This window comes from Erythrolamprus reginae, chromosome 2 (assembly GCF_031021105.1).
Source record: "Erythrolamprus reginae isolate rEryReg1 chromosome 2, rEryReg1.hap1, whole genome shotgun sequence".
Taxonomy (NCBI): Eukaryota; Metazoa; Chordata; class Lepidosauria; order Squamata; family Dipsadidae; genus Erythrolamprus; species Erythrolamprus reginae.
The window spans coordinates 76,978,409-76,989,328 of NC_091951.1; the positions used below are offsets into that span (position 1 = coordinate 76,978,409).

A 10,920-nucleotide genomic window follows, 5' to 3' on the forward strand; every position below is an offset into this window, starting at 1 on the left:
CCGCTACTACCACCACTACTACTACTAGGGAATATATGAACACACCTTTTGAAACAATAAAGTTGATGGAGTAAAGTGGAAATGGATGTCTTTTAAAGCCTTGGTTTTAGAAGATCTCTTTTTCTTTAATATACTGTATTTGGATGAGAAAGTGGTATTCAGGAAATCGGTTTGTTTTTACTTAGGGGACTAAAAAACATTATTTTTGCTATAGGAAGAGTTCCGAGTGGAGAGAGGCCTCCGGTTGCTGGCCCTAATGGAGGACGCCTTCTCTAGATATGACAATGGATTGCAAGGTCAATGGATTATCTCCTTAAGCAAACCTAACGAGAACGACAAACATCTGTTGATGACCCTGGCGGGAGAACATGGTAAGATTCTGGTGAAAAATAAAGCGTATCTGACCTTTATTGTGATAATTCTGATCTTTCCCCTATACAAAATATCTCTCACGCAGTTAAAGCATCTAACTGGACATCATTTCAACAGGATTTTACTATTTCACAAATGAAGGCAAATATACCTGCCTTAGTATATTAGGGTCCCAGTGACCAAACCAGATTGGATCCTGCATCAGGAAACTTCTTTCTAGCAGAAAGTTAGAGAAGTTCTGAGAGAGAGGTTCCTTGAAGATGGGCTCCAGCATGAGTCCAAAAATTTGGGCTAAACATGACCAAACCTGATTAGATCCTGCATTTTACTACTTGTTTCAACCTTATAGAATGCCATAAAGTCAAGTCTCTCTCAAACTGAGCTCACTTTCTGCTAACTTTATAGCCATGTCCATGTAATTTTTGTGCCAACACCATAGAAAAGATTTGTGGATATTTTCCTAGAATATTTTTCTAGAATATTTTTCAACTTCCTAGCTGGTACAGAAAATTCCCTGCTTCCCTGTCACTGAAGTACAGTACTACCACTCTGCCTAACTTTATCAGCTCATCCTTATAACAAAAGTGTGAACTATGATTGTATTTTGAATGTTATATCAGGAGTCATGCTGTAGCACAAATAGCTGAGAAAGATAAACACCTGAATCTTATTTACTTTATAATTATTCCACATGTATTTCCAATTAAATTAAATTAAAATTTCAGTGCAGTGGCTGTTTTCGGAAAGGGACTTTCAGGGCTTCATGAATCAGTATATTAACTCTTATTCTGTCATTTTTTCAAACTACAGTATTTCTTCCTTTTTAATTTTTTACAAGATTCTGCCTGCTGTTTTGCATTAGAAACTTGTTATATTTTCTCCAAACTTCTTCAGTTATTATATAAATCATTGCCATCCTACTTTCATCCTAGAAAGTTTAGAACTAAGACGCCTTAAACAAGATCTAAGTATTGCCCACAAGATCATATGCTGCAACGTCAGCTTCAACCAGAACAACACAAGAGCACACAACAGATTTAAACTTAATATTAACCGCTCCAAACTTGACTGTAAAAAATATGACTTCAGTAACTGAGTTGTCGAAGCGTGGAACTCATTACCGGACTGCATAGTATCATCCCCAAACCCCCAACACTTTACCCTTAGATTATCTACGGTTGACCTATCCAGATTCCTAAGAGGTCAGTAAGGAGCGAGTACAAGTGCACTAGAGTGCCTTCCGTCCCCTGTCCTATTGCTCTCCTATATCTCCTATACCTTTCTTCTATTCCTATATCTCTTCTTCTATTCTCTCATTGATATGTTCTATTACTATATCTTCTTTTCTATTCTTTCTTAGATATATTTTACTATGAGTATCTCCTCTATAACCTTCATCATGTATTTTACTATGTGTATATAGATATATACCCACTAAAACCCTCATTGTGTATTGGACAAAATAAATAAATAAATACATAAATAAATATATTCTTCTACATGTTTTTGTTCGTGCAGCATTTCTAAGATATTCCTTGATGACTACATCTTATAGCCTGACCTGGTTTGGGATGTAATTTTCTATGTATGTAAAATTTTGGGTTGCATTTACAAACTCTGTCCCAGCCATGGAGAATTAATGGCATCCCCAATTAGTCTGAAATGTTTTCTTCAGACCCCATTCTTACATTTCTCTCTAGAAAACAAGCCCTTCACCTCCCCAATAGTGAACTACAGTACTTCAAAAATACCACTCAATGTTACAATGAGGTATAGTGACAGAATGTTTGTGTTTTTATGAGCACAAATGGTTCTGATCCAAGCAAGCTCATCAGGGCTCATATGCCAGCAGTGATTGCTTTTAACTAGTTTGCACTCTGGTTCATTTATTTTCATTTCACAGTACTGATGCTCTTGCGCAGAACAATTTCTCTTGGGTTGATATGTGTTATTGGTTCTTGCTTTTTCTTGGTCTGCCACCCAAAATTAAAATATCTACATCTTATTCAGGAAAACAGTGAATGGATAAAAACAAATTCTAGAATGACGTAACATCTTTTTCTCAATTGTTAACGTTAAAATGGCAAATGGTTGCTTATTTCAAGGAGTTTTAATGCAGAGGTAGGCTTGCAATAAGTGGGCCTACATAATGTTTACAAAGAATTCATTTTTATGATTGTGTATTCATAGAGGATAAATGGGGAAGGTGCAAAAAACAAGAAATATCAGACAATGTTATCACTAAATGCAACAATTTTCAGATGATGGGACATAAATATACAACTGCAGAATTGACATGATGAAATTACTATATTGAACATCAATATTTCACAGTAATTACAGTCCCCACTGGTTCTCATAACAGTGACTATGGGATGCTTATAATGTTTTTCTATCCATGTAGACCAACAGCCCTGATGTGAACATTGTTTCTGAATACTAAAGCATATTTAGTAAGCTAAATTGAAAATAAGTGTTCTCAATTGTATTACTTTTAAACAGGAAATAATACTTTCATGTAGACATATTTTTCTACTCAAGAAATCAAGCAGAAGAGTACCACAAATTAATGCATTTTTAAAAAAACTGATACATTTCATCTCCTAGGGGTTCTTCCAACAAACGATGTCCTCTTGGCACTAGGTGATGTGCAGAAAAGCTTAGCTGAGGTAAGACCTTATTTAATTCTATAGGAGAAGCTAGACTGTATAGGGTAAATTAATTGATTTTTCTCCTGTAACCATGCACAGCAGTTTCTTCTTTTCTGCTTGTTGATTACTGATTACATTTTCATTAGCTGTGAATGACTGTATGGGTTTGTATTCTGGCATTCTACCATGATTTCTTGAGATCTGATATGGTCTTATTGAAGAAGTACCAGATTGGTTCTGTTTATCTGACCAATTACAATTGATTGGACCTGTCAGCAAATACATTAGAGACTGTGAATTTTTTTAATGTGACATTAACAGTCTGGAGTTGATATGTGATGGAGATGGGGAGGGGGGTTTCTAAATCTGATATAAAAATAAATATATAAATTAAGCCTAGGTACTAGATTCCTCACAGTATACAGAGAATTGATACTCTGGTTTTTTCCATTAATTGGATTTTTCTGTTCTGTCTGTAGGAAATCCTCATTGGCTGAACGTTGTTTTGGCCTTCTCATTCTCTACCCAAATGTGATGTGTGTTGTGTTTCCTTATGGAAATTTGTTTTTGCACTCAGAATCTAGAAAGCTCTAAAGGGACAATATGAAGATAAGAGGGCTTTGCACAATGTTCTCATTGGACATTTGGGCAATATCAAAGCAATGGCTTATTGATGTACAAGGGTGATAATCCTGCTTCCTCAAAACCTATCTCTCAATATATTTTAAAATAAGACAGAGCAAATTTGTCTCACTGGATAAAAATGTCATCACAAAACAAACATTGGCGTGCAGTATTATATCCAGAATTTTTGATCTATAAATATATAATAGTCATGAATTCATTGGATACTTCCAAGTGACATTTTCATTACATGGTTATTTTGCTTCAGGCATGGAAATGTACTAATGGCTGTCCATTTTTTTTCAGTCTGAAACCTTCCTGCGTGTTTACCAAAACTCCACTAAAGAGACAGAAATTGAATTAGCTGCACAATTCCCTCCAATTATAGTAATATAAGCTGTCTGGAAATGCCTATTATTAGGACAAATTCATGTTGTGAATTTAAATATGACATATCATTTCTGCAGATTGTCACTTGGAATAAAATCTGTGTACTGGAAATGAGCCTTCAATTGAACAAATAGAAAAAACAGAGCTGGTTTCTGCAATCCCTCCCATGCATTTGATTATAGCAGGGGTGGGTTCCTTCTGGTTCGGAACAGATCACCCGAACTATTAGCGATCCACTCATGATGTGAAGATGGTGCCATGGATCCGGTTCTGTCTGTGCCAATCCGTGCACGCAGCCATCTTTTTTTTGTAATTTTAGGCAATTTTTTCAGTGTTTGGATTGCTTCTCCTAGCCCTCTGCTATGAAAAAAGCCTTTCTGCCCACCCCTGGGTTAATACCAACCTTTATTTTCTTCACCCGAAGCACAGCTGAGCAACTCCTCAGCTGTGTTTTGATTTGAAACCACCTTCTGAGTATGCATGGAATGGAATTCACACAAAGGGATGCAATGTCGTGATGTGAGGCCATTTGGGGGTGAGGGTAAGTGGAACCCACCCCTGGATTATAGCCCTGTGTTCAGAAGAAAGGAGGGTTTAGGAATGGAGAATTTGAAGCTCTTTCCTTTTCCCCTAGGAAGGGTGAGGCCATTTTCCAATTCAGTTCTTTTTTTTCCCCTGCCAGCTTCTCCCATCACAACAAACTTGGTCCGATTCCATTTTCTTTTGGGGTGATTAATTGAGTAGATGGATACATATAACCCAAACTTTTTTACATAATTTGTTTCTTCATGAAAAAAAAAAGGGGGGGGGAGATGGTTTCACTAGAAACATAGAAACATAGAAGACTGACGGCAGAAAAAGACCTCATGGTCCATCTAGTCTGCCCTTATACTATTTCCTGTATTTCATCTTACAATGGATATATGTTTATCCCAGGCATGTTTAAATTCAGTTACTGTGGATTTACCAACCACGTCTGCTGGAAGTTTGTTCCAAGGATCTACTACTCTTTCAGTGAAATAATATTTTCTCATGTTGCTTTTGATCTTTCCCCCAACTAACTTCAGATTGTGTCCCCTTGTTCTTGTGTTCACTTTCCTATTAAAAACACTTCCCTCCTGAACCTTATTAACCCTTTAACATATTTAAATGTTTCGATCATGTCCCCCCTTTTCCTTCCGTCCTCCAGACTATACAGATTGAGTTCATTAAGTCTTTCCTGATACGTTTTATGCTTAAGACCTTCCACCATTCTTGTAGCCTGTCTTTGGACCCGTTCAATTTTGTCAATATCTTTTTGTAGGTGAAGTCTCCAGAACTGAACACTGTATTCCAAATGTGGTCTCACCAGCGCTCTATATAAGGGGATCACAATCTCCCTCTTCCTGCTTGTTATACCTCTAGCTATGCAGCCAAGCATCCTACTCGCTTTTCCTACTGCCCGACCACACTGCTCACCCATTTTGAGACTGTCAGAAATCACTACCCCTAAATCCTTCTCTTCTGAAGTTTTGCTAACACTAAGCAACTAACTTCCTTGAACCTTGAAAACATTCAAGAAATGGTGATTTGATTGTAACCTCACTGCTTCAAAAGGCCGATTCTCTAAATCAGGGGTGTCAAACTCAAGACTAGTGAGCCAGATTTGGCCCATGGGACACTTAGATCTGGCTTGTAAGGCCACCCTGGAAACAATGGAAGACTAGCCTGTGGTGCCTCTGGCAGTAAAAATGGAACCCATGGAGCTGTGTGCAGTCCTCCCGAGCTCTATTTTCACTGGTAGCAGGCTGCAGGAGGCTATTATGGTTGTTCTGAGATATGTTTTCATTGGCAGAGGGTTGTAGGAAGCCACCACAGCCAGAAATAGAACTCGGGAGCCTGTTTTTGCTGGCAGAGCACTTAGTGCCCCCAACACAAGTGTTATCAAATTGGCCACTTTCACTCCAGCCCCCCAAGATCAAACACAACCCTGATGCTGCTCTAAGTGAAATCGAGTTTCATACCCCTGCTCTAAATGTTTACTTGCTGTTGTTGTAACAATGTCCAGAGGGAAACAATGTCCTTGTCGTGAAGTACAGTATATGCCTCTCTAGCAGCATACCTGCAATAAAATCACATTACCAATTGTTCTGGCCCAGTGACACTGCCAAACACCCACTCCTCAAGAATGTCTACAAGCTGAGGTTTAAACCTCTTTGCCTAACTATAGCCTTGGTGTAAAACACACAAAGGAGGTACAAATGGACATGTAGAAGACAGCATCACTATGGTAGCCAGGATGAGTTCATAATGTCTCTTCCAGAATAAATATTCAACAATAATTCAAAGAGTAATACTGTGAGCAGTGGTGACGCAATGGTTAGAATGCAGTGTTGCAATATGACTCTGCATTCCAGTGCCAGGAGCTCAAACCTCACCCGCTCAAGGTTGACTCAACTTCCCTTCCTTCTGAGGTCGGTAAAATGAGGACCCAGATTATTGGAAGTGATATGCTGATTCTGTAAACAACTCAGACAATGCTCCAAACCACTACAGAGCACTATATATAAGTCTAACTGTAAATGCTAATATTGGGTATCTAGCAGGGTGCTCTATTGCTGAATTTTTGTCTTCCACAATCTCAACCCTTTCTTCAGTTTTGGAGGAGATGACTTGATGGCTTTACCGTCTTGGAGGCCACCGCCCAGGGTCAAAGTGTTCTATATTAAAAATGTAAATGTTTAAAATGTAAACGAATAAATTTCATTGATTTATTTTCAATGTTTTGTCATAGCACATGTTTTCTGGCTCACAATATTAAAATGATGTATTTAAGAGATGGGTATAACAGGCCTTCTTATATACAATAATACTGGATAGTTGATAGCATAACAGTAAAACATTAAAAGAAACAGTAACATTAACTGCAAGCCCATGTCTCATGGAGACCCAGAAAGAGAATTCCACCATACATCTGCTGAGCTCCTGTCTCACCTACTCCAATGCCTGGTGTGTGTGTGTGTGTGTGCGTGCGTGCGTGCAACATATTTTTGCTGATATTGAAAAGGAAGGGAGATTTATAGTTCTATTTGTTCTCATCAGCTAGCCATATCCTTACTGGGATTTGAACCTGCAGACTCTGCCTTGCAAGGCAATGTTTTAACCTCTAGACCATAGGCTCTCCTCCGTCACAACTTGTACCAGGGAAGAGTTATATGCTTTTTTTCCTGTCAATTTTTTAAATACTGTATATATGAATTTTGAAATATATATATTTCAAACTTACATTTTTGAAAGTCTAAAGGAAGCATATATATATTGCAGCAAAAACATCTGATACATATATTAGACATGGCCCTGGGACCTCGTCGAAACGTCGCCAGAAATTTCCAAATCCTACACGGGAAGAAACCCGAATATACCAAGACCATCATACCTGTACATGTGAAAATCTACGAAAACAAATATATACATACATACATACATACATACATACATACATACATACATATATAATTAAAATTAGCTTCACTCTTAGAGCATGAATTTCAAATAGAAAAATCCAATTAAAGAAACCTGTTTACAAGGACAGGGAGAATTAAAAAGACTTCATGTGGTTCTGAGCAGACCATAAATTTGTTGCTAAGCAATCTTATCTTAGAAAGGTTGTTCCATAAAATGTCAATACACTTCACCAGTTATTTCCCCCATTTCAGTTGAATTAGGATCACTGAAGACATTGCAAGAATGGGATTTTCCCCTGTGTGTTTATTATAAAAACCTCACATTTAGCTTCTAGTGCCCAATGTTTTTAACCTTTTAATTGTCATATACCGTTTTTTTTATTGTATTGTAAGCCATCCAGAGTCACTTGATAGTTAAATGGCAGGCATATAAATGTAATACATAAATTACTATTGCAGTAATTTACTATTGAGTGTATTTAACAATTCATTTTTAGATTGGAATCCAGAACTATACCACTACATCAAGTTGCCAGTCACGTCCCAGCCAGACGCACAGCGATTATGGGAAGCTCTTTGTGGTGCTGGTTATTATCGGCTCAATTTGTGTCATCATCATTATCATGGGACTGATTTACAACTGTTGGCAGAGACGCATGCCCAAAATGAAGAACATGGTGAGTCCCTTTATGGGTTAAGCTCTTTTTTATTTATTTATTTTCCAAACAAAAGCTTCCTGGTTGCTTGCCTTATTTCCCAAATGCTTTTTTTATTTATTTAAAGGGGTTTTTCATTTTCCTCTCCCATCCCTGTTTCCTCTCTTGCAGTCACACGGTGAAGAACTACGATTTGTTGAAAACGGTTGCCATGACAATCCCACCTTGGATGTAGCCAGCGATAGCCACTCTGAGATGCAAGAAAAGAAGCCGAGTGTAAATGGTGGGGGAGCTGTTAATGGACCAGAGAGCTGGGATGTTCTAATTAACAAGCAAACAAACGAAGAGGGGGAGGCGTTTGAAGAAGACACCCACCTCTAAAGGAGGACCCCACCTGTGGGATTGCACTTGCGCTTGATTTAAAGCCCGAAAGCTGAGGGTGGCTCCTCAGGAACTCGTTTTCCCCCCCCAATCTGGAATAGATTCTCTCTGAAGCATTAGCACAGTCCTGGAGCCAGAAGGGCCACCCTGAGCCAAGGGGGTGGGGTGGGGGTGGGCATGTTTGTCTCTTGCTGTCAGTAGCGCCAATGCTTTAATCACATTAAGATGCACTTGCTCTAGTCTTTTGGTAGAAGAAGGGAATGGCCACGTTTGAAAAATAAATGGTGTGATGCTCCAACACGATGCTTCCTGAAAGATTTGCTGATGGAGGTAATAGAACAGGCGGAAGAATTGTGTTCAAACAGTGCAATAGGAAAAGTCACAATGAAAAATGCACATTCCTTTGGGATATAACTTTAATACCGTCAGTCAATTCACCACTGATCCCATTGCTCAGTTGTCCTAGTGGAGGTTTGTGAGGCTTTCTCCTAAAGCCTCCATGTACTCAACCACAGAAGGGCAAGCGGTTAGGCTAAGGCATCTTTTTCGTGGGCAGCAATTTTTTTTGAACTTCTATGAATGGTTGTGTTTAGGCAAGAAATTATATTCTGCACAAGTCCTGGTGTTCTGTATTGCCCTGACTTTAGGTTCTCATTTGATAGATTGCATGACTTCCTTACCTTGATAATTATCTTTGCGGTAGAAGCTCCTTAATGTGGATCCAAAATTCTTAGTGGAAACTGCAAGATTAGACATGGCCCTGAATTGCTCTAAGCTTTGTTGGTGAGAATACAGAAAACTATTTTCCTAATATAGAATAAATTCCTACTAACATTTCAACAAGACTCAATATGTTCAGACAACAAGATAAGCAGAGCAGATGGTTAGTCAGGAATACATCAGATACATACCAGTTAGCTCTTCCCTCAGACCTCTTCCATGACCATGGATGGCTTTTAGTGCATATCATTTATCTGCTCATCTGTTCCTCTAGCCAGAAATGGGCAGAAATTGTGGGTATACAACATTCATTCATTCATTCATTCATTCTCTCTCTCTCCCTCCCTTCCTCCCTGACCCTCCCTCCCTCCTTCCCTCTCCTGTCTGTCTGTCTGTCTGTCTATCCATCCATCCATCCATCCATCCATCTATCATCTATCTCTGTTAAGAAAGAATAAGAAAAATGGAAAGAGAAAATAGAGAATAAGAAATCATAGAGTTGTGTGCTCTCTCTTAAATATATCAATTGGATAAGTTCTTAAGACTGGCAGTTAGACCAGAATAGCAATAAATAAATAGTTTCAGCCTCAAAGGTGTTTCACTGCAGCTAATTTAGTTCCTATGAGAACGAAGCTAATTACTGTCTCTAGTCTTGTTTGATCTTGGAGGAAACACAAAGGGAATGCTATTCTATAGCTATGCAATACATTATTGTTTAGTCTCACTTGATCTGTGTGAGCAAACTATTTATTTAAATAAATTTGGTTAGCTTACAAGAGCCTTGAGTTCAAAACGACAACCAAGATTTTTCATAAGAATGGAAAGACTTGATTAGACCAGAATGCCCTAAGGCTTTTTTCCAGAAACTCTTTTAAGAAACATATAAGGAGTATTTGATTTAGTCCTGTATATTCAACACTGATAAATAATCTTGGGTGGGGGGGGGTGCCCTGTTCTCTTCAGAACATTACCATAGTTTCTCATTTTGAAAAGCTCAAGATCTCTGACTGCATATCCAGCTGAACCGCAAGTTGCTCTTTTAAGAGATTTTCTCATAGAAATTCATACGTACCGAAAGAAAATTGACAATAATTTGTAAATGAAATCTGTATGTATCTAATCTGTAGCTCAATTTCAGTACTGAAATCTATCTCCAGAAGACATAAAATGATTTTTGGCACAGTTTAATTTCATTGATATAAATATATATATAAATATTATATAAATGCCTTCTCTTAGACAGTGTTGTTGAAATAGAGGTAAAATTATTAATAAATCCCTAGCTAGATTCCAGTTGGGGTAGTAAACTTGTGTAAATTGTATATTTCAAGATTACATATTCCTTCTTGTGGGGGAGATACATGCATCTTAGTTTCTAACCGATGCTGTTTTTGAGATCTTTTGTATCTTTCTTTATTCATTTGATTTATTGTTTGTCTCCTCTTTGTCCTATCTATATCAGGAATTATGAGGAATAATTAAGCATAACTCTCTTTGTAGCTGATGTTTTTGTTACCTTGATTAAAAGAAACGCCAACACATTTATTTTCTTTAACTCATATTTCCCTAAATTTTTTTTTAATTTGGTTATTCTTTGCTGTCAAATTACTGTAGGGTATGCTAACCTTTGGGACAGAATATGAGTGGAAGGAAATTGCACTATTAAGCATGACAATAAAAGAA

The 10,920-nt window shown here is 37.8% G+C and overlaps 1 protein-coding gene across 1 annotated transcript in view; it reads left to right on the top strand.

Moving 5' to 3' along the window:
- Positions 1 to 10,319, top strand: part of PODXL2 (podocalyxin like 2) — a 57,336-nt gene extending 47,017 nt beyond the window's left edge. The window contains exons 5-8 of the mRNA XM_070738377.1: positions 215 to 371; positions 2,980 to 3,041; positions 7,978 to 8,157; positions 8,308 to 10,319. Of these exons, the coding sequence (XP_070594478.1) occupies positions 215 to 371; positions 2,980 to 3,041; positions 7,978 to 8,157; positions 8,308 to 8,517 (609 nt within the window). The 3' untranslated portion in view covers positions 8,518 to 10,319. The remainder of the gene's footprint in view (positions 1 to 214; positions 372 to 2,979; positions 3,042 to 7,977; positions 8,158 to 8,307) is intronic.
- Positions 10,320 to 10,920: the final 601 nt, after the last annotated feature.